The sequence below is a fragment of the Bidens hawaiensis genome, unplaced genomic scaffold (assembly GCF_021521415.1).
Source record: "Bidens hawaiensis isolate Kalapana, Puna unplaced genomic scaffold, B.hawaiensis_p1.1 tig00023236_1, whole genome shotgun sequence".
Taxonomy (NCBI): Eukaryota; Viridiplantae; Streptophyta; class Magnoliopsida; order Asterales; family Asteraceae; genus Bidens; species Bidens hawaiensis.
Window position 1 is genome coordinate 14,235 of NW_027493648.1, and position 22,069 is coordinate 36,303.

The 22,069-nt window shown below is 34.5% G+C and overlaps 6 protein-coding genes across 9 annotated transcripts; 3 read left to right on the top strand and 3 right to left on the bottom strand.

Moving 5' to 3' along the window:
- Positions 1 to 811: 811 nt before the first annotated feature.
- LOC143567216 (uncharacterized) lies at positions 812 to 3,523 on the top strand. Its single transcript, XM_077053684.1, has 6 exons — positions 812 to 900; positions 1,080 to 1,268; positions 1,354 to 1,453; positions 1,543 to 1,577; positions 1,659 to 1,811; positions 2,335 to 3,523. The coding sequence occupies exons 1-6, from the start codon at positions 830 to 832 to the stop codon at positions 3,521 to 3,523; spliced, it is 1,737 nt and encodes a 578-aa protein (XP_076909799.1). The 5' UTR covers positions 812 to 829.
- LOC143567214 (uncharacterized) lies at positions 3,000 to 5,398 on the top strand. 3 transcript variants are annotated; one of them, XM_077053679.1, is made up of 4 exons: positions 3,000 to 4,303; positions 4,369 to 4,428; positions 4,696 to 4,828; positions 5,080 to 5,398. In XM_077053679.1, exons 1-3 carry the CDS (start codon positions 3,538 to 3,540, stop codon positions 4,767 to 4,769), a joined length of 900 nt encoding a protein of 299 aa, XP_076909794.1. In that variant the 5' UTR covers positions 3,000 to 3,537; the 3' UTR covers positions 4,770 to 4,828; positions 5,080 to 5,398. The 3 variants fall into 3 exon arrangements, with proteins under 3 accessions (XP_076909794.1, XP_076909795.1, XP_076909796.1); XM_077053680.1 differs by having other exon boundaries at positions 4,723 to 4,828; XM_077053681.1 differs by lacking the exon at positions 4,696 to 4,828.
- A 906-nt stretch (positions 5,399 to 6,304) lies between these two features.
- LOC143567200 (cell division cycle 20.3, cofactor of APC complex-like) lies at positions 6,305 to 9,025 on the top strand. Its single transcript, XM_077053667.1, has 7 exons — positions 6,305 to 6,452; positions 6,566 to 6,664; positions 7,449 to 7,643; positions 7,717 to 7,986; positions 8,124 to 8,223; positions 8,315 to 8,631; positions 8,723 to 9,025. The coding sequence occupies exons 1-7, from the start codon at positions 6,348 to 6,350 to the stop codon at positions 9,023 to 9,025; spliced, it is 1,389 nt and encodes a 462-aa protein (XP_076909782.1). The 5' UTR covers positions 6,305 to 6,347.
- A 3,527-nt stretch (positions 9,026 to 12,552) lies between these two features.
- Positions 12,553 to 15,445, bottom strand: LOC143567201 (putative pterin-4-alpha-carbinolamine dehydratase, chloroplastic). Its single transcript, XM_077053669.1, has 3 exons — positions 15,017 to 15,445; positions 12,859 to 13,048; positions 12,553 to 12,775 (listed from the first exon to the last, which is right to left on the bottom strand). The coding sequence occupies exons 1-3, from the start codon at positions 15,401 to 15,403 to the stop codon at positions 12,684 to 12,686; spliced, it is 669 nt and encodes a 222-aa protein (XP_076909784.1). The 5' UTR covers positions 15,404 to 15,445; the 3' UTR covers positions 12,553 to 12,683.
- A 1,367-nt stretch (positions 15,446 to 16,812) lies between these two features.
- Positions 16,813 to 17,803, bottom strand: LOC143567215 (polycomb group protein EMF2B-like). 2 transcript variants are annotated; one of them, XM_077053683.1, is made up of 5 exons: positions 17,502 to 17,803; positions 17,385 to 17,433; positions 17,210 to 17,293; positions 17,043 to 17,122; positions 16,813 to 16,960 (listed from the first exon to the last, which is right to left on the bottom strand). In XM_077053683.1, the coding sequence occupies exons 3-5, from the start codon at positions 17,288 to 17,290 to the stop codon at positions 16,834 to 16,836; spliced, it is 288 nt and encodes a 95-aa protein (XP_076909798.1). In that variant the 5' UTR covers positions 17,291 to 17,293; positions 17,385 to 17,433; positions 17,502 to 17,803; the 3' UTR covers positions 16,813 to 16,833. The 2 variants fall into 2 exon arrangements, with proteins under 2 accessions (XP_076909798.1, XP_076909797.1); XM_077053682.1 differs by having other exon boundaries at positions 17,385 to 17,803.
- LOC143567205 (polycomb group protein EMBRYONIC FLOWER 2-like) lies at positions 17,772 to 20,436 on the bottom strand (the record flags this gene model as incomplete). The annotated part of the gene is made up of 14 exons (XM_077053671.1): positions 17,772 to 17,899; positions 18,028 to 18,080; positions 18,173 to 18,219; positions 18,319 to 18,372; positions 18,463 to 18,516; positions 18,615 to 18,667; positions 18,763 to 18,827; positions 18,906 to 19,000; positions 19,068 to 19,366; positions 19,455 to 19,502; positions 19,589 to 19,742; positions 19,816 to 19,927; positions 20,152 to 20,207; positions 20,290 to 20,436. Coding segments are annotated over 14 exons (1,365 nt in total), but the record flags the coding sequence as incomplete, so codon positions are not given.
- Positions 20,437 to 22,069: the final 1,633 nt, after the last annotated feature.

The following is a 22,069-nucleotide window of genomic DNA, read 5'->3' on the forward strand; positions in this document are numbered from 1 at the left end:
ATACACAGTAATAACATTTGTAAATCATCATATACTATCACGTTGGCTGTTCTATATAGCTAGTCGTAGACTATACTATACAAGGCCACATAGAAGCATATACGTGTACATATGGTAGGGGACGACTGTAAACAAGCTGAGTCAGGTTGGTCTCAGGCTCGACTCATTTATCTTAACTAGCTAAATGTTAAGCCGTTTATTTACTAAAAGAGTTGTACGCTTTTACCCATAATCAATAAACTTAAGTAACTACGTGTCCGTCTTTTATAATATGTCGTTAAAAAGGTGAACCAATTGTTCTCATTTGTGTAGCTATCTCACATATATCATCATATAATTATAAACTATATCTAATTTAATTTTTCAAAGTTTGACCAACGGCCTTATTGATATTGTGCAAACGGCCGTTCTGACCAACAGTTTTCAAAATTTGACCAACGGCCTTACGGATAGTGTGAAAACGGCCGTTTTGACCAAGAGTTTTTAATGTTTGACCGTCTATGGTCAGAACTGGCATATGGATATTGAGCAAATGGCCATCCTAACCAATAATTTTCCAAGTTTTGCTTTTTTGGCCCAAACAGGCTAATTGTGTTAAATCAGATGGGGTGGTGTAGCTATAACATGGCCCCTATCATTCGGATACTATGCAAAGGACCGTTCAGAGCAATAACTTTCAATGTTTGACTTTTTTGGTCAAGACAGCCGTTAGTGTTTTGTGGAGCTGATAATCAGATGGGGGTGGTGTAGCTATATCATGACCTTATCAAATTGAAAGAGGAAATTGAATTAAGTTAAAAGAGTTTTGCTAGTGTTTCAGGTGATAGAGATGGAGGGAGGAATTAATCCTGACGAAACGCTTGATTATGTCGAATTTCACTTATTTCCAAGCCAGAACAGGTTATTAATATTTCTCTTGCATTAATCTAATCATCTTACTTGTAATGTATAATATATCATCATCAACAAGAGCGAAAAACAAGCTAAAATATTACGTTGATGCCATTCACAAAACAGCATCATTTATCATTGTTTAAATGCAATTGTTCCATATGTAAATCGCTTTTTATCTTATGCAGGTATGAGGCAAATGCATGGAGTAACAACCGAGACGAAAATGTTGCATCCGGACCACTGGAACAACTGCTTCTGTTGGATTCACCCGAAATCAAAACTTTGTCCGCCAAAGGCTCCGACACAAAGGTCAAGATTTTACCGCCCGAGGATGTAAACGACGCCAGCTGGTTTACAGCAGCCACACTGAAAAGGTCCATATTCCAAATTTCTTTGTTCGCATTGTTTAAAGGCTGCAATTCTCTTGCTGCTTACCTGAATTTGTTTTAATTTGTTTAGATTTCTACACGTTATCGGTTTACCAGACATCCTTACTATTGGAAAGGAAATTTTACAGTTAGAGGAAACAAAAAATTTTCAACTCTCATTATCTGATACGGTATGTTGTAGATTATTTCGTATTTTATGTCTGCGCCTTTGCATTAAACATGCTTTTTAAAACCTAATGTGTGTTTTGTGTTTTTACAGGCTGAAGCTGATATAATTGCATCAACTGAGTCAAAGTATTTTATTTTTATTTTTACTGTCTTTCAAATTCTTATCTTACATGTTTTATTACTAACATGTGTTGTGGTTACTTATAGGAATGAACTACTGCTAGCAGTTGATTTGAGATTAACAGAACTGAAACAAGAAGTAGCTTCTGTGTTTAAACGGGCTATTGGTTCCAATTCGTCGCCTAAGGATATTTCAGACATTAAAAACTTCACCTTTCATTTCGCAACCAAGAATCTAAGGTATTTATCCCACATTGCCAGTCATTTTTTGTAGGGGTGTAAACGAGCCGAGCCTGAGCTCGACTGGGCTTGAGCTCGGTTCATTTTGAGTTCTTTTTCTAAAGATCGAGCTCGCCTCATGAGTTGCTTTTTAAGCTTGTGCCCGGCTCGTTTATTATTTAATAATTAGTTTATATATTTTGAGAAAAACCTTAAAATGAGCCTAAGCTTAGCTCAAGCTCGTGTAGTATTTTAAACGAGCCAAAGCTCGGCTCTTGCTCTGCTGTGCAGTGTGAAATTAATAAATATAAGTCCAAAGTAGGTACAACTTAAAAATACACAAGGCTCGAGCTCAGGCTTTATAAATAACCGAGCTGTATTTGAGGCTCGTTCTTGGCTCAAGCTCGAGCTCGAGCTTGAAAAAGCTCATTTTGTTTCGAGCTTTTTATCGATCTGAGCTCAAGTAGATCAGTAGCAGCTCGGCTTTTTTGCACTCCTATTTTTTGTCATGATTTCCCATTACCAAGTTCTGCAACTGTTTCAGGGATTCATTACGGAACTTAAGCACAATATCAACAGAAGTTGAAGATTCAACCGTTTCAAGTGAGGAAGATGAACCGTCTGTTGAAAGAAGTCGGGGTCTTACAAGATCTGCAACGCCTAGACGATCAGCGTCTCCAATGAGAAGAATCCAGATCGGGCGGTCGGGTTCTAGAAGAGCAGCCTCACTAACCATCAAAAGTCTTAACTATTTTCCAGTCAAAGAAAAGTCAACATCCCATAGAGATGCAGCCGGTAACAGTAGTGAAGAAGAAGATCCACAGGGACCCCCTAAGAAACTGAGTGTTCAAGATAAAATCAGTTTATTTGAAAGCAAACAGAGAGATCAAGGTGCAGTCGACATTCATAAGACAAAAACGAGTGTCGGTGCAAACAAAGCTGTACTTAAAAGATGGAGTTCGGGAGTTGGTGAAAAGGCTGATGTTTCTTCTCCAAGCAGTCCTAAAAATGTAGAACCTGATAGTAATATTAATATTAATAAAAATGAAACATGTGTTGAGTCATCTGAGCAATGCAAGGTGGAAGTTGACACGCCTGAACATGGAAGAGATGAAAGTTGTGAAAAGAATAACACCACCGTTGACTGGAGTCAACAAAAAGGAGCCGAGTTGAATGAGTTGTTCAATGAACTGATGGAAAGCAAGTCGACCGTGCGTCATAACGATAATATTAGAAACAAGAGTCCTAAAGAGCAAAGAGGAGGTTTTTATGAACTTTATAAGAAAAAGAGAGAAGAAAAGTTACAAGGGGAAGCTTCTAGAAAGTTAGTTGAGAAAGAAGCGAAGACGGGTTCGGTTTCCACCAAAGTGATTGGCACTAATAGAAGACTTAATGCTGCAAATGAACATAAAAAAACTCAAAAGAACTCGACTCAGTTGAGTAGTTCCAAAACAACAAAACCTTCTTCTGTGAAGAAATCTGCATCAAAACCGCCACCTTTGTCTGCTACACGCAAGTCATGGCCTTCAACACCGTCACCTGCTCGAACACCAACGGGCCCCACCTCAACTAACTCTACACCAACGAACCGAAAACTCCAATCTGCTTCGCCAACTGTCCGTTCGAGTCCAAAAGTTGAAAATTCACAAAGTAAATTGAAGACTCGAAATCAACACAACAAGATGCTAACAAGACAATTAAACTTACAAATGAGAAGAAGCAGCCGAAAGTGACTGAAAACAAAAGGATGACAAAAACCAATGTTAAGATTGTTAAAACCGACACCACTGCTTCTGCTACTAATACTCTTAAACTGAATTTTTATAACAAAGTTACCAAGAAAAGCAGTGTGGTTCCTTTGGAAACGAAGCCTTTTCTTCGTAAGGGCTCTGGGACGGGTCCCAGTGTTAGTCCAGTCATCAAGACCAAAGTTATGGCTCAGAAAACTGAGGAGAATAAGACAGTTACAAAGATTAATATAACCGGTCAAACTCAAGAATATGAGTATGAACCACCCGAAACATGTGCTAACATAGATTTTGAACCTCGGGTTGTTAACCTTAGCCTTAGCCCAACAAAATGTGAGGAATTAGAAAGTATTGGTGATGGTGACGGTTCAGGGGTAGAAATGTCCGAAATTAATATTCCAACTAAAGAAAAATTAGAAATTTCGCAAACTGCACGGCTAGTAAGTGAAGAGCATGAACAGGATGAGATAGTTCCATGCAAGGAAAGCCCTCCAGCCAATGTGGAACCTCCAGCTGGATTTGTCTGTCCACGTGTACTTCACTCGTTATCTCAAATGCTTCTCGAGGACAACAATGAAGTGGAAATTGATGAGTGGGGAAATGCGGAACACCCTCCCACTATGGTCTACCAAAAAGATGCACCGAGAGGGTTCAAACGACTCTTGAAGTTTGCACGAAAAGCTAAAGCTGATTCTCATCAAACCGCTGGTTGGTCCAGCCCGTCTGCATTTTCTGAAGGAGAGGATGATACCGAGGAGTCTAAAGGTATAAAATAATACACGGTCCACTCTCGAAAATATTTAATATTTTATAATGTATTATCCATGCAGGTCAATCAAGTTTGACTAGATATAATGTGCAGAATCAAGCTTCCATGAATACAACAAAAGGTAAAGTCTACTAATTTTTTTCTCATACGATCTCAGGTTAACGGGTCAAAACATGTTCGGGTTGAAGTTGAACATTAGTAAAAATAGGTCAAACGGGCCTGGTTGACCCACAAACATTTTTTTGTCCATTTAACATTTTTTGTAAATATTTAATATGTTAATTATGACTACATAAACTATATTGTTGTAATCTAAATCTAAATCTTTGAATCTTAGTTTTTATACCTCTTGTAAATTCCGATATTCTGTGCTACTTTTGTTTTTCAGCAACAAGGTCATTCTTCTCTCTTTCAGCATTTAGGGGCAACAAGACCAATGAAACCAAGCTTCTTCAATATTAAAGAATAATCAAAGAAAGCAACCGAACTTTATATTATACATTCTACCTTTTTTTACACAGGTGAACTTTGGTTCTTGGCTTTTTACATGATTTTGACCAATATACTCATGAACGGGTCAAATACAAAACGAAAAGGGTCAAACTTGCTAAAATCCGCACAAAATCATTTTTAACAAATACTACCTTAAAAATCTTAACATTCAAAAATGGACAAAAAACTGTTTTGAGAGTCAGCCTATTACCAACCCGGCCCGGCGCGTTTAAAGTTATATGTTTCAACTGATATCGAAAAACAAAATTCTTATTTTCAGTGCGGTATGCTTCTGGGACATGTAAATCCGTTGGTACGAGTAATTAACCAGTTGGATGCTTTTTGGAAGGGCTATGGGCGAAATGAGCTGGGACGGAAGATGAGTGTACAGAGCTGCACAGAACTCTTGTTATATAACTCTTTATGGTTATTTTGTTATTTTAGTTTTCGAGATTGTTTATTATGTGTGAGTTCATGTACAATGCAGGAATGCATGTTTGTAGTTTTCTCTGGTTAGTTTTGTGGGATCTTGATATTTGTCTGTTGCATGCGTTTTTAATCATTTTACGTCTGGTTTTTGCGTTTTCTTTATTCAAAGTCACTTAACAAGAGCGTGTTCGTGTTCAATACGCAACCACTAAAAGATCCACATAATCATTTAGAGGAACAGATGCTGTTATGTACATTCTATGTGTCACATCTAACACAATAAGTGCACAAACTTTTTTAAATATGTTTATCTCAATGGTTGTATGAGTTGAAGGTCTAGTCTTTTAAATTTCTTGCATGTTAACTCACTTCATTAAAATATTTATATTAAAATATTTATATTTATATTTATATTATTATTTTATTTTTGTTTTTCCTAAATAACAATATTATTATCGTTAATTTACTTTTCATAAAAGGGTAATGTTATATGGACACCAATTTTTAGGAATTTCTAGTTACTTCATGTAGTATCATCACATCACTCCAGCAATCAAATCAACATTACCTTATATATTGTCTTATACGTATGTATACCATCACATTCCTATACGCCCATATACCTTTGTTATATGGGTTTTATGACATTGTACATCTTCACATCAGTCATATTTTTGGCAGTCTAACATATTATACAATTTGTACGATATAACAGTCACTAACTCATACAACCCATATAAACATTATGGCTCGTATGATGCCTCATTATAACACGTTATATAACCCCTTTATAACCACTTTTAACCTGTCATATGGCCCACATGAAACATTATGTTTCCTTACCCCTAACCCTTACTAAAAATAGACAAAAAAAACTGTTTGCAAATTAAACCTGTCCCATTTGACCATTTTATCCAAAATCTAGTTTGCTACATTACTTAACTTTTAACAACCCAAATTAACTCATCATTTCATCTTGTTTAAATACAAACAATATTTTTACCACTACACTTTGGCAGTTACAACCCACTTTATTTTTCTGTTAAAACTTAAAACAAACCCAATTTTGGCACCAAAAACCTTATTTCTTCCTCCACAACTCATCCCAGCACTCAAATCATGAAACTTGAATTAAACCCACAAACATTAACACACTGGAAACCGCAATCGGATTGGTACTCTCCAACTCGCCTCCACCACACCCCGGTCGAATACGATTTCCCGGTAATATCATCCACTCTTCACTTACTTGATAATCAAATAATAATAATAATAATAATAATAATAATAATAATAATAATCTAATGTTGATTTCCTTTATGGGTTTTGTTATTCAGGGCGATCGGTTCATACCCAACAGGAGTTTGATGGATCTTGATCAAGCTTGCACCTTGTTGACCACAAGAACCAGTTATCCACCCAAATGCAATTTCAGTGTTAGTTTTCTTCATTTTCTTGTTTTTTTCTTTTTTTTTTCTGAATTTCAAGATTCTTGTGGGTTTTGTGTTTTTTGAAAAGATTTTATCTTTTTTGTTTATTTTGGGCTTTTTATTAAAATTTATGCAATTTGATAAAAGGGTATTTTAATCAGGATTTTTGGGTTATTTTTTTGTTTATTTTTGGTTTTATTATTTAAATTTATGCAATTTGGTAAGAGGGTATATCAAATTGGTATCCGGGTCATGCAATTTCAGTATTGGTTTTCTTCTAATTTTATCAAATTTTGTCATCAATTTTTTTTAAATATTCATTTTCTTGTTTATTCTTCTGAATTCCAAGATTCTTGTAGGTTTTGTGTTTTTCGAAAAGATTTTTTTTTTTGCTTATTTTGGGTTTATTATTAAATTTATTAAATTTGGTAAAAGGGTATTTGAAATTGGTATATGGGTCATCCAAATCTTGAAATTCTTGAAAAGAGTTTGACCATGGTCAAATCAGGATTTTTGAAGTTTTTTGGGTTATTTATTTTTTGTTTATTTCTTCAAATTTATACAATTTGATGAAAGGGTATGTCAAAAACTGTTATTAGTTGAATTTCTAGTGTTTTTTGGGTTTTGTATTTCTTCAAAAGATGTTAACTTTTTTGTTTATTTTTGGCTATTTTTTACATTTATGCAGTTTAATTAAAAGTGTATGTAAAATTAGTATATGGGTTATGCAAATCTTGTAAATCTTGAAAATGGTTTTCATGAATCTTGAAATTCTTGCATTTTGTAACAGAAAGAATACCGAAGAATAATGGAGGGAAATCTGACGTTAGATAGCGAAGGAAGACCCTTTAGACTGCTTGTTTTTAGAGGAAGCCCGATATCAAGTCGAAAATCGATTAAATACGTTGATGAAATCCGTCGCGATGACGAAGAAAATTTCCAAAAAAACAAGCATCATATAAACCAACAAAGAAAATTACCAAAGGTAATATCTATATTCAGGTTATTAAACTTTTTATAAAAGTATTAACTTTATCAATTGTTGTTTTGTTGTTCAGAAAGAAACCAAAATACTGGATGCGCCTTTGATTCGGGACGATTTCTACATGAATGTGATGGATTGGGGGACGAATAACATTCTTGCAATTGCATTGGGGCAAGAGTTGTACTTATGGAATCCGGTGAATCAAGCCGTGGATTGTTTGCTTTCAACCGAGGGTTCAAATGACCGCCCGTCTAGTATTTCATGGTCTCACGATGGCAAAATGCTCGCGGTTGGTCTTTCGCAGTCGCAAATTCAGCTTTTTGACTCGCAGACGAGCACACTTGTAAGAATTATTATCTCATTAAAGTTGATATAAGAAAATGTAATTTTAAATTTTAAGAAAAATGTTTTTGGCTTGTCAAAAAAAATATAATAATAATAATAATAATAATAAATTAAGAAAAATGAACATTTGTGCAGATTAATAGACTAGAAGGTCATCATGCAATGGTAGGAGCAACTTCATGGAATGGTCACATATTAACATCAGGCAGTAGCCAAGCCATTTTGAACCATGATGGTATTATTATTTTTACTCGTTTTTCGTGATAAAAAAGCATTAAATTAATAACGAACAAAATGTAAAAAAAATTATTATTTTTGATTGGCAGTGAGGGTTAGAAACAGTCTGGTGTCGTGTTTAAAGGCGCACAGGAACCAAGTTTGCGGTTTGAAATGGTCGATTACGGGAAACTTACTAGCTAGTGGTGGTGATGACAGTGTTGTGTACATATGGGAAGCTTCAAGGATGAACTCAGCCCGGTTTGTCCACCGGTTCACGAACCATGTGGCTGCGGTCAAGGCACTCGCTTGGTGTCCTTATAACTTTGAAGTGTTGGCTTCTGGTGGTGGCACAAATGATGGGTGCATTAAGTTATGGGACACTCAACAAGGCACATGTATTAATAGTATCAACACAGAAGCACAGGCAAGGTTTTTTTTTTTTTTTTAAACTTCAATCTCACTGCTTTGTGTAGTTGTAACTTGTGCATTAACAGTTGTACTTTTTTATTTTTTAGATTTGTGCATTGGAGTGGAACAGGCATTATAAGGAGATAGTTAGTGCACATGGGTATAGTATACATAATGCAAGTAAGAATAATAATCTGTCTCTATGGAAGTACCCTTCGATGGTTAAAGTCGGTGATTTAACGAGCCATTCAGCTAGGGTGTTGCAGCTGTCTCAGAACCCGGATGGGTTGACTTTGGTTTCGGCTGGTGCTGATGAGACGCTTCGGTTATGGGAGATATTTGGGCCACCGCCACGGTCGAATAGAGAGCATAGTAGTATTTTGTCTTTAAAAACATCTTCTATAAGATGATAGATACATGTTGTATATGATAGAAACTTGTTTGTACCACATTGGTACTACAGTTAATATACAGTTTATAATATTACCTATGTTTTATGTTTTATTTGGAGATATGTCACATGTCATATTATTCTTACTTAAATTTAAAAATATGTAATTTAGAAGGTATAAATATAATATATTATTATTGCATCTGCGTTTTGAACTTTGGTCATAATACTTTTACCATAACGAATTAAACCAATATTGTCTGAGTTTCTCCGTGTCCTTGCCACAACACACGCTAACTTTTGAACATGCAATGCATATAATGTGTCCAATGTATTAAAACTTAAGCTTTATTATTTTATTATTTTTTTATTAAAACTTGAATTAATATATTTCAAAACTATTAGTGTTTAACCCTGTTTAAAAATTACCTAGATAAAGTTAATACTTAAATTTAAAAAGATCTAATAAATTGTTTAGGAGGTAAAAAGTTTGATAATTTTGAATTAAAAGATATTATATACACCACGCAATTTTCTTTATGCAAATTACATAATTTGTCCATTCATTTTATTATCAAATGGTAACATTATTATTATCATCATAACTTGTTTTTGTATCCATAACACCATTACATATATACACTTCTTTTTTGGTATGTATAGACAATTTCATAGCTTCATTCATGGCAGATCAATTTGAAAGCTTCCAGACTTCTTAACACCGCAAATCGGGCAGTTCTTAAGCCTCCGCTCGCACACCAAACACACACACAAATGCCTACACGGTAGCCACAACATACACGCCCGTCGACTATTGCACTTCCTACATTTAATATCCACTGCCGTTCTTTGTCCCCTATTCGGATCAACAAAACACGAGTGTGCATCTTCCTGAGGTGCAACGTTTCTGCTTGGTTCGCCTACAAACCGAGGCTGGTTTATGTTATTTTCCAAACAAAATGTTTTTTCTTCATAATGTAGATATAACTTTCTTAACAACTCCACTTGTTCCTCTTTGTCTTTTAACCTTCGTTCCATTTCTTTCCTCTTTTCAAATTCGCCCGTGACGGTTTTTCGCCAGAAATCCTCAATGCTTTGTACCATTAGGTTCATCTATATACAATGCATCATAAAACATTTAAAAGTAGAGAATATTAGTTATAAAGAAGGGTTTTTTTATGTATCAAATCAACGTGAAAAAATGAATTATTAATCTTTTTATGTGTCAAATTTAATCACAAGCATTTCGTTTGGTATATAATAACCAAAGGAAGCAATGAAATAAATAAATTAAGATGTCAAGAAATATGTTTTTTTTTTCTTTTTTTGCACTAAATTTGTGTTAGCCCAGGCGGATATTCAGATAAAACAAACGAACACGAGATATTTTCCGTGTTTGAAACCAGGATTTGTTGAGAATGAACATGTACAGTTGGAAACTTGCAAAAGATTGTGACAATCGTGTTTGTGTTTTCAAACCACGGCAACACTATATGTGAAAATTACGTCTCATAAACAAATACCAAAAACGAAACAATTTCTAAACTGTTATAAACCAGATATACAATACCCTATATAACTATATGTGACAGTTATATTCTTGTATATATATATATATATATCCTAATGTACTGAACATTTAAGATTAATCTTATTCAATGCTATACTGGATTCTCTGGTTTATTTTATAAACAACACCTTTGAAAGAAAAGAAATTCATCAAATAAATAATTATAATTAACGGGAAATAATAATAATAATAATAATAATAATAATAATAATAATAATAATAATAATAATAATCATTTTGAAAATGAAATCAAACAAAAGAGAGAAAATATATATAGTATATATTCACTTACATGATAATTGACAATGAAGTTATGTTGTGGAACCAAAGCAGACACAAAACCATCATCTTGAACCACTTCTTGTGATCGAAACGGCGACGGTGGTGAGATTCGTAGATCGGTTGCGACAGCATTGCGTCGAGGCTCGAGCATGTGGCGGGACGGGAATTGAGTGAAGGGGTTTGTGAACGGGACTCCACTCGTGCGGTTTAATATGTCCATCCGCATACGTTTATTTGCGGCGGCTGATGTTTCACACTCGTGGTTATTATTATTAATCTTGTTCTTGTCCTTCCTTTGCGCCATATTATTTTAAAAAGTGGTTGAATGTTGTTTGGTAATATGAATGATAATAATATGATAAATGTTAAGTGTGAATTTGGCGGGAGTGTTGAGGGTTATATAAGGGTATGAAACGGTGGCGGGACGGTTGGAGGAGTTGAGTTTGGAAATATTATTAAAATATAACTAAAATAAAATTACTGTTTTGTGATTGGAGTGTGACAAATAGGCCTATTATTAAAAAATTAATAAACGTATTTTATGAAATTAATATTTTTGTTTTTTCAAAGTAGAAAATTGTGAGAAAATAAAAATATATTATGTTAAGTATTGAACGATTATATTGAGTTAAAAGAAATTGAACATAAAATTTTAATTAATTAGTTAATTAAGGTGAAAATTTAAACTTTATAATTATGATATATGGTAAAGTATTAAACTAAATTCAATAAATTAAATCACATTTCAAATATCTATGAATTATGTATGACGTCTTTTTTACCTTTTTTTTATAACGAAAAGTAGACATGGTAAAGTTGCTTCAGGTTCAAAACCGGTCTATTTAATCAACACATGATCAAAACCGGTTTTGGGTCAAACCAGTTTTGAAAGACAAAACTTCAAATTTATCAATTTGATGGAGGCCAAGTTACAAACCGGATTAGGAAAAAGAAACCGGTTTTAACCGTTTTTTTTTACTACCGTTTCGGGTTATAAACCGGTTTGAAAGATCGAGAGTACGAACTGGTGCCAAACCTACGGATTGGGTTGGGTTACAAACTGGTTCTAAACCAGTTTTGGGGGTTAGGTACCGGTAAACCGGGCCCAAACCGATACACCTCTACCAATGGGTATTCGAAACTTGGAAAGATGGATCAAGAATGGGCTTCCAAAAATAAAGAAAAACATTGGGCTTTTTGGATGAGGGCCACCCAGCCCGGAATCGCACCCATCCTATCCGACTCGCGGATACAAGCCAGGTTCCAATTCCCAAAGAATAACGATACCCGAAAGGCCAGAACAAGTTCCACCTCTACCCGGTCAAAGCCCGTAGCCGACAAAAACTGATAAAACCCGGTAAAAATCCAGACCATACCAGGAACAGGTTCCTACCTGACCCAGTTCAAAAAGAGAAACCCGATTTACCCACTCTAAATATACCTATCTAAAGAGGTTATTGACAGGTTGAACTCGTAAATTGGGATATTTTATCCTAGTTTTTAAACAAAGTAACAAGTCCCTCACTACTTAATACAATACCAAAACTAATTAAAAATTTAAGTACATCAAATTTAGAAACTACATAAACAACCAAGATTCAATTAAAACAAAAACATTTTTTAACTATATATTTTTAAAACTTACACATAAATATTTGTTTGGCTCTTAATAGTTAGGCATTTAAAAACCACCATCAATAACTGATTTATGTTCTTCCAGTGGGACAATCAAATCAACACAATGTGTAATTATAAAAAGTTCAAAATACTAAACATAATTAATACATAAAAAAAAAAAGAAAAGAAAAATTATATTTTCTGCAAATTATGCCCAAGCTCTTTTCCTGGGAACAAGGTCTTTAATATTTATTTCATCAATTTTTGAAGCAACAATGAAATCATTCAAACTCAAACCTCCTGCAAAAAGTTCAACTCAAAATCAGAAAAAATAAAAATAAAAATAAAAATTGATGAGTACAGATAAATGAAATGGTGGTTACCGATTGTGGCGGTCCAGAGCTCGGCCGTGACATTTGACTGATCCTGTTGAATGTTAAGAGGATGACCCGTGGATTCAACGGCTTTAGAAATACGGTTTATGAGTTCTGCTGCACATCCAGCATCTTTAAGCTTCCACAAGCACTGCAGCTTTAATATTCCGTTTTCGTTTACTAGTTTCCAACCAATAACCTACAGGGCAATGCAGATACAAAGATTATGATAAGTTAACCGGCTTTATATCGAATTCAAAGTTGCTTAAGTTATTTAACAAAATCCAAAATTTTTAATAAATTCGTATGATGTCAAATCAACTTTGTACACCAAAGTTTGTCACATTATACGGTCATATAGGCCTTATGAACGTGTCAATGCTCACACGAGTCATTTTGGTGATGTTTGTTTAGCTTAAACTTCATAAGTCTTCTTCGACTTTTGAAGTTAAACTATGACCTTGCAAATCCTAAATTACGGGGGTGTTTGGCCAAGCTTTTTTAGCAAAGCTTATAGCTTTTTTAGCTTTCCTTTATAAAATAAGCTTAACTTGGTGTTTGTTTGAGCTTTTTTAGTTTATGTTTATAAGCTTATATAAGCTAATTTGAATAAGCTTTCTTGAAGATGGTTTTTTAGCTTATTTGAAGAAGCTTATTTGTTTAAGGGGGTAAATTACTCATTTGTCTTCAAATGATGATGGATAAATAATATTGAAGCAACTTATTACTAAAACAAATTAAAGAATGATGGATTTAACAACTTATTAAGAAGTATAATCAACTTGTAGAATATAAGCTAATCCAAACACTTAAAAAGAGCTTATCAAATATAAGAAAATAAGCTAAAAGCTACATTAAAAATATAAGCATAAGCTAAAAAATGAAAGCTAGGCCACACACCCCCTACAATGAGATTCACAATTTATTAAAAAAAAAACAAATTATCCACTCACTTGTGGCATATGTACTTCTGTACTTTCTAGTTTCTACTGTCAATACTTCCATTATACTTTCAAGTAGGGGTGTAAACGAGTCCAAATTCGGTTCATTTCAAGCTCTCTCTTTTTTTTAAATATGAGCTCCGCTCTTGAGTCATTTTTTCAATCTTGAGGTCGACTTGGGCTTGGCTCATTTATTGTTTATTAATTTTGTTTTATTTATATGCATTTTTAATTTACTTTTTATATATTTTGAGAAAAACTTAAACGAGCCTAATCTAGGCTTAAGCTCATGTGCAGTACCTTAAACGAGCCAAATCTTGGCTCGAGCTCCGGTTCAATAACTAAACGAGCTTTATTTGAGGCTCAATATTGGCTTGAGCTCAAACTCGAGCTCGGATTGGGTTCGACTCATTTATTATTATTTAAATAGTTTACATTAATTACTTTTATATTTAAAAATAGGGGTGAGCACGGTTCGGTTTGGTTATTGGGTAAAACCCAAACCGAAACCGAAACCGAATCTATCGGTTATTTTAGAATACCAACTAATCGTTTTTCAGTTATTCGATTATTCGGCTATTCGTTTATTTTTGGTTGCGGTTTCGGTTTTTTTATTGTGAGTAGACATTAAAAAAATAATAAGAAGAAGAATTCAAAAAAATAGAGTACCTCGTATATATTGAATTCAAAATACAAAAATAGGCACGCATTACGTGGAACCAAACAAATACAAAGTTGTTTTAGTGGTAGAGTTTAAAATTTAACAAAGTTCTTAATCAAAAAAACAATAAAAGTTTGACCCGAATCTTCATTCATTATCTTATAAGATTAGACTCAATCTTCATCATCTTCATAATCTTCATCACCGTCAATGGTAGATTCTTTTAGTGTTTTGTTTCCTGTCATAACATCTTAAAAAAACACATAGAAAACATAGGTTCAATTAATCGGTTCGGTTTTTTTTTGGAAAAACTAAAAAATTAACCGTCAGTTAATGCTTCGGTTTTGTTTTTTCTGGTTATTCGGTTAATTCGATTTTCTCCTATTTAAATATACAAAACCCTTAAATGACCCTAATCCCGGAGCTCGTGTGCGGTCGGTTCGATAACTAAACAGGCTTTATTCGAGGCTCGATTAAGCATAACAAATTAACAACTAAACAATAGACCAACAACAATCAAACATAATAACAAACTAACAACTAACAATATTATTAACAAGCTTACCTTTCTCAACAAACTCTTGGCATCATCCTCCGAAATCGGAGGCTGTGATGGCGAAACCGGAGAGCATTGTTGTTGAGCCAAAGACAGAGCAGCAATATTGGGAATCAAAATCTTATGTTCAGTATCAAAAGTTGCAACATTATCACTGAAATTAGTCTCAATTTCAGCTGGATACGGGTCCCTAGCACCAAAGTCTCCTAATAAGTCGATTCCACCCGAAGCGAATATTCGGGTGGTTCTTGATGCTTTGAACCATGGATTATTATTATTATTATTACCAACTTGACGATTGGTGGTTAAGTTGAAAGATGATTTATTAAGACTAGTGTTGGTGTTGTGGAGAGTGAGTGGTGGTGTGATGGATAAAGTAGCAAAAGAAGAAGCCATTTGATTTGAGAATAATAATAATAATAATAATATTATGAGAAAGAAAACTTTGTTGTGGAATTGGATGATGAATGGATATGATAAAACAGTTGGTTTGGTTTTGTATGTATATCATCTTGTTTTGGGTGGTTGAGAATTGAAAACAAGTTGATGGTCTAAATCAGCCGGGATTTTATTATTATTATTATTATTATTATTATTATTATTATCAGTAGTTTATTACTCTTTGGGAAAATCGAGGTGGGTTGATAATATTATTATCTTTTTAGGAAGGGTTGATAATATTATTATTTTTTTAGAAAAATTGATTTTTATCGTTCTTAACTTTAACTATCTTCTTATGGTAACTGCTAGTTTTAACTAACGAATTGGCTGATGGCGGTCCCAACTTTTAAAGTATTTGTTTCTAACGGTCCACGACTAACGGAATTATAACGTCGTTAGTTTCAGGTCGCCGGAAAAATGTTTTTGGCCGGAAAACACACTCTTACCTTAAAACTCAGAAATTTTGTCCCAAACATCATGGTAACTTTGTATCGTACCTTTAGAAACATTTTTCATGAAAAAACCCCAATTATTGAGGTCGTCGGAACCCTAGAACCATCGTCGGAATCAGTTGATGGTGCTTAAGTGATTGTGGTTAGTTGGCGATGAGTCAATTGGTGGTGGTGGCGGTGTTCAAGTGGTGTTTTCCGACAAAAAAATTGACTTTACCGGTCAAAAACATTTTTCCGGCGACCTGAAACTTAACGATGTTAGGATTTTGTTAGCCGCGGATCGTTAGGAACAAATACATTAAAAGTTGGGACCATCAGTGACCAATTCGTTAGTTGGGACCGACAATGACCAAAAGGCAATAGTTGGAACCAATAAAAACCAATTTTCCTTTTTTTTAACGGCCAACAAACAAAGAGAGAATTATTTAGGTAGTTCGTATGAGGTGACCCCGAGCTTTAACATAAACACACTTTTAACCTACCATTTTATGCATTTTTACCAACACATTCAAACACTTGGATTAACCGAAACATTTTAACTTCCAATTAGTTCACTTCAGGAAGTTACTATAAAATTCATTTACTTAATTACAAGTAAATGTTAGCTTAACACATTGTTTCGCCGCATACATCACATATGTTACTTGGTTACACATCCACATAACTTGCACCATTAGCGTAATTTCAACGCTATCAAGCAATTTGGCTACTTAATCAAATGTTACTATGCTGGTATGAGAAAGAAACAGTTTACATCTTCACAACAACAGCTACTTGTCCGTCGTTTTTGTTTTCGGTAATTTGGTGTCTAGCTGTTTAGTGTTTGTATCCAGAAGCCCAATGCCATTTAGCCAAGACCTGCAGCCAATTCACAAACACCTTTTTAATTTAAAATGCTATTTTATCTATGGTTTATATTTATAGCATATTAATCTATTTGCATGATGATAAGAAGGGGTTGGATACATACATAAGCAACTCCGGAGACTGGATAAACTCTTCTTTATGCTGTGTGCAAAACGCTTCACAGGCCCAGGGCATATGACCATCAGCCAGCACCCTAACGCCACCATCACTAACGATTTCAACTTTTACTCTTTTAAGTTAAATCGTAAAAACATATTAAAGTAGAGTTGAATTACCGTTGTTCCTTCTTAAACGTGTTCCACAGATGCATCATCCGCTTCTGATGTTCGGTAACACCACCAAACCGATTCAAATTCTGAATTCAAGTAAACATTGTACGTTATTTATTATTTGCTATCGCATGTAACTGTTATTAAACTTATTATCTGTTACCAACACTTACCCTTATGCCCTCGATAGCAGCAACCTCCTTATCAACCTCGTCTTCACTGTCTGCCTCAGCATACACCTCAGCCAATGACATTGGCTAAAAGTAGAAAAACCAGAATTAGATACTGATTGCGTGCTGTAAAGTTAGTTACAGACAATAAAGAATTAGAGGATTAAAAGGTGAGAACCTGAGCTGTATGAGAATGCACGAAAACCCGTCCCTCCAGCCGGGATAGGCTGAAACAAGAAAAGAAGAAAATCATGTTTAAAATTCTGTAAAAAAAAATTGAAAATGCTGAACATACTTTCTAGCACTGTGTCTTCTTGATCTTGCAGAGCGCGGATCGGAGGTGGATGGGACGCTGGGTCCAGGCGCTGATGTGGAAGGCGGTTCTTGTACAGAAAAAATGCCACCAGCAGCTCTTGACTGACCAGCTGCGGTAGGACTTTATAGCAATTCCCAATCCAGAGGCTCAGAACCAACAGACATTTGGAAAGAAGTGATGCGTGTTTCTGATGATCTTCTTTTTCTTGCAGATCGCGGCCTGGTGGTTGGTGGATGCCGAGTCCAGATGCTAATGTGGGAGCCGGTTCTGGCACAGGAAATATGACATCAGTAGCTTAGCAACAATATCATCATCAGCAGCAGCAGCAACACTTGACTCACCAGCTACAGTAGCCGCAGTAGGATTGCGTAAACCACCTGAAATTTGGAAAGAACCAAAACCAAAATTTCAAACTTAATTTCAGAAAAAGATCAATGAACAGTTGTCAGTATGATCTATCCTATCTTGCCAGGCATATTTAAGTCGAAATCAAGTAGGAACGCACGATTTGCATTTTGGTTTAGTATCGTTGAACCCATTCTTCTCGTGGGCCTTCGGCTGTGAAAAATGAGCTTACGTTTAGTTAAATATAAAAATGAATTTGCTTGAACTTATTCAAAAGCAAAAGCCTATAAAACAGCCTCACTTACCAAAAGAAAAACTCCCTTTCTCCAGTATGAAGTTTTTCGCCAACAGTCTGAATTCAAGAATAAAAAACGTTACAACAACAAAACAAAAAAAAAACAAAAAAAAAAATTTATGCAATCATAGAAAAGAAAAAGAACAGAAATATGACCTCAGATGATGATGTGGGGATAGATATAGCCACAGGCTGATGACCCCCTTCATCCTAAACAGCAGCATTATATGCTATGGTAAGTAAGTTTTTTATTTTAACGTGGAAATTAAAAACCATGTTCGATTCATGAAATTAACCAACCAAGAACTCATAGTTAAAAAGATCATGAGAAGCTGGAAGGTGACGTTTAAGTCCCTGAAAGAAGACATCAAGAAATACATATCAACATCATAATACTCTTTTAAGGGAAATAAGTACTGAAAAATATTATACACAAATAAGTCCATATTTACCATGAAGCTTGCATAATTCAAGGTGCAAATTGGACAAGTGTAATCCTCTTTAACTGTATAATATTTAACATGATCTCAGATAGTCAGATTTCAACAAGGAAACATATTAAGAAAAGTAGAAACTTATAATACAGTAAACAAAAGATACCTTCAGTCCTCTGCAACTCATTATCGTAGTATTTATATATGTATACCACCTTTCCTGTTCTTGGCCTGACAACAAAAGCATAACCAGCTGTAAATTTGTTTCCAGAATGGAATGCAAAAAGATACACTTTAAACATTAACTACCTTACAAATTGAAGCGGATTATGTGTAGAATTCAAGTCCAGAAGGGGTATATCTTTTGCCCAAAGCTCCTGTGCAGTTATAGCAACAGGTACTTGCTGCAATATACTCTATGGTAAGCGATTATAATATAACCGATAAGAACACAATCAAGAAGATACGTACCCCTTCTTCTTCAGAGTTTGGTTGAAATTTAAAAGATACGAACTTCTTCCCATCTGAACAGCTCAACTGTAAATCAACCCAACACCAATCAAGCTGACAGTCGTTGACATCAACTGTGTTGCACTCTAGTATTGTTTCATTAAATATACTCAATAAGTTTACCTTCATGCAACATGATCTCAAGCTTACAGTTGACCTAAGCCAAGCTTTCTCTCCTAGACTTATATCAGGAGAATTTTCCTTTGAAAAATGAACGAAGTCAACTGGAGACTTCCCCATTAAACAGTAACCCTCTTTAGCTACAAAAGCAGGAACAAATCATATATAAGAAAATAAACCAAAGAAACTGAACATCGCATGATATCAGTTATATGAATTGTATCTTACAGGGAAAAACCCTTCGACGATCAGTCAAATCAATCTCCGTTTGATTAGCTAAAAGAAACAAAGACGCTCACAAATTAAACGAACAAAAACAGAATATTCTTCAGAATACAGTCAAACTAGCAAACATGCCATACCAAAGCTAACCAGAAGTACTGCAAGAGAGCCAGGTTTGACTTCTGATAATTTGTTAATCTCATGAAGAACAAATTTGGAAGCCATTGTCAGTGCTCCATCAAAAGCAGTCACCTTGCAGGCTCGTTTGAACCTATATTTGCTAGATTGCTGCGTCTAGAAACCAACCAAGAAAATCAAACACATGGCATTAGTATAATCCAAACACAACACACACACACAGAACTACCTCCCCATCTGGCGTAGGCACTGATCTTGCCAATAGTACATACAGAGGAAAGATGGACAATGTTTGCAGTCCATCATCACGAAGTCTGTTTGTGGATACTGATAATTGTACCCTGAAGAAAACACAATCCAATCAACAAACAGTGAGCATTTAACCTTCATCACTTAAATATCTACAAAAAATGTTATTTTAAGCTTAAACATCAGGAAACAAAGGATTTATAACTGACTTGTTATGTAAACGACATAAGATATAAAGAAACAAGATAATGTTACAGTGAATAAAATATATAGTTGATGAGTTAAAAAGGCTTTGAGATTATGTAATATCCCTTACTTTCTTTTGTTCTTCTTTTCTATCTTGTAACGCAAACATCTTGTTAGAAATGATGGCTGCACAAAGATCATACAAACTGTTAATAAACTCTACATATGTATCATCAAAATGGAGAAGAATGATAAATAAGTAAATTACATTTCTAGAAGCCTGGTCTTGAATAAGGTCGTAAAATCCTAAAGGCCTCAAATACACTGACAAGCTTTCTTTCGCTGCTTCTCTTTCTTCCTCGGGCAATTGAGAAAGAATGTGTTCCGAATCACTGAAGTAACTGCAAAAATGATAATTTGGCAATCAGACACAAATAACTGATTGGAGAACCAATAGCAATATAAGAAGAAACACAAACAAATAATACTGCACATGCAATGGACGCCATATACTGTCTAAAGAAAGCTTAATTGTCAAGATAGATACAACAAAATGCAAGGTAAACATACTCGATTTCATGAGAAACAACATGTGAGACTGGGGTTGTTCTTGTTTGACGCCAAATCACAAACTCCGTATTTTATGCACTTTGGTCCCCTGCAAACCTGCATATTACAAATGTTGAACTGATCCAGTTATAAAGATGTGTATTTTAAAAGTCCAAGACTTTCCCCTGTTTTAAAACACTTTCAGAAAACTATTTCTAAAGAAAAGTTGTAGATAACATTTTGTGATTCCGACAATGAAGAGTGTACCGGATCGGTATTAAAATCGATTTTATATGAACTTTTTTAAAATCATTTCCTTTTCTTGTATAGTTTCGACTGAACACAAGAACCGAGATCTTGACCACTTTAGAAACAAATTTCTATCTCAAAGATTCGTAAAAAACATATCAAGGATTTCGCACACATAACTATTGCAATCCACATTACTGATCGATAGATCTAATCAAAGAGAACTCATACAAGTATAAACCAAAACAACAAATATCTAATCGGGCGAGAAACAAATGAAAGTAACATAAAGATATTAGATCTAATCGATTAACAATTAACGCATATCAAACGAATAAAAGGAATTTGTACCCTGAACTTGTCGCTACTGACGCCATTTTCAAACTCTTCAAGATTGGTTTTACTTCAAACCCTAACTTTTCCCCTCTTCAAATGTATGATGTAGTTTTTAGTGTGTTGGGCTATAAATCTAACATCGTATATATAATCGTACAAATTTCAACTCAACCCCCACATCTTAATTAATAACAATCAAATCTCACATTAATAAAAATGCAACTACAACCCACAAGGCCCCAAAGGCAGAATAATTAAAACTTAACACCCTACAAGATAGTAAACACTAAAGTATCGTGTAATACAAGATATATCTCAAATAATAATGTATTCATTGAGGGCCTAGTATTTCAAATACCGACACTATAAACAAAGTGACACAGATTCACAATAGACAAGGCCTCGCAACGTCTCATAACCATAACACAATCATACAACCAGTGTCCTAAAGTTGCCATTATGAATCAAGCAATTAACAAAGGGTGCCATATAATAACTTCATGTAGCAGAGTTACCAATCAAAGTGGATGATGTACTGTAGGTTGTGACTGAAGAGAACCATTTAAGAAACAACTTAAAATGTAATCCAAATTAGGTGAGTTTAAGAAACAACTGTCCTGAGATTATCAAATGACATTGTCTCTCATAGTAGGCAATCTTATAGTAAACCAGTAAATAACTGTTTTACAAGCTTTATTCAACTTGAGGGAAATTAATCATGAAGCTAACATTTGTTTTAGAGGTGCCATTAAATCACTTCTCTTATTTTGCAGTTGACAGATTTTCGTTTCAACTTCTGTTTTCACCATGATCCGAAAGATCAGGAATCAACTCAATAAGATTATAATAGATTTTGTATTAATTTACAGAAGCCAGTTACATTAAATGTTGTTTTAAACCTTCTAACGATAAAA

Coding starts and splice junctions, on each gene's coding strand:
- LOC143567216 (XM_077053684.1), top strand. CDS start 830: ATGGAGGGAGGAATTAATCCTGACGAAACGCTTGATTATGTCGAATTT. Junction 1,454..1,542: donor AACTCTCATTATCTGATACG/GTATGTTGTAGA, acceptor GTGTTTTTACAG/GCTGAAGCTGATATAATTGC. Junction 1,812..2,334: donor TTCGCAACCAAGAATCTAAG/GTATTTATCCCA, acceptor CAACTGTTTCAG/GGATTCATTACGGAACTTAA.
- LOC143567214 (XM_077053679.1), top strand. CDS start 3,538: ATGACAAAAACCAATGTTAAGATTGTTAAAACCGACACCACTGCTTCT. Junction 4,304..4,368: donor TGATACCGAGGAGTCTAAAG/GTATAAAATAAT, acceptor TTATCCATGCAG/GTCAATCAAGTTTGACTAGA. Junction 4,429..4,695: donor TTCCATGAATACAACAAAAG/GTAAAGTCTACT, acceptor TTTGTTTTTCAG/CAACAAGGTCATTCTTCTCT.
- LOC143567200 (XM_077053667.1), top strand. CDS start 6,348: ATGAAACTTGAATTAAACCCACAAACATTAACACACTGGAAACCGCAA. Junction 7,987..8,123: donor ACTCGCAGACGAGCACACTT/GTAAGAATTATT, acceptor ACATTTGTGCAG/ATTAATAGACTAGAAGGTCA. Junction 8,224..8,314: donor AGCCATTTTGAACCATGATG/GTATTATTATTT, acceptor TTTGATTGGCAG/TGAGGGTTAGAAACAGTCTG.
- LOC143567201 (XM_077053669.1), bottom strand. CDS start 15,403: ATGGCTTCTTCTTTTGCTACTTTATCCATCACACCACCACTCACTCTC. Junction 13,049..15,016: donor CCAAGAGTTTGTTGAGAAAG/GTAAGCTTGTTA, acceptor ATTGCCCTGTAG/GTTATTGGTTGGAAACTAGT. Junction 12,776..12,858: donor GCTCTGGACCGCCACAATCG/GTAACCACCATT, acceptor AACTTTTTGCAG/GAGGTTTGAGTTTGAATGAT.
- LOC143567215 (XM_077053682.1), bottom strand. CDS start 17,459: ATGATTTTCTTCTTTTCTTGTTTCAGCCTATCCCGGCTGGAGGGACGG. Junction 17,123..17,209: donor CTGCTATCGAGGGCATAAGG/GTAAGTGTTGGT, acceptor ACTTGAATTCAG/AATTTGAATCGGTTTGGTGG. Junction 16,961..17,042: donor ACGTTTAAGAAGGAACAACG/GTAATTCAACTC, acceptor TGGTGGCGTTAG/GGTGCTGGCTGATGGTCATA.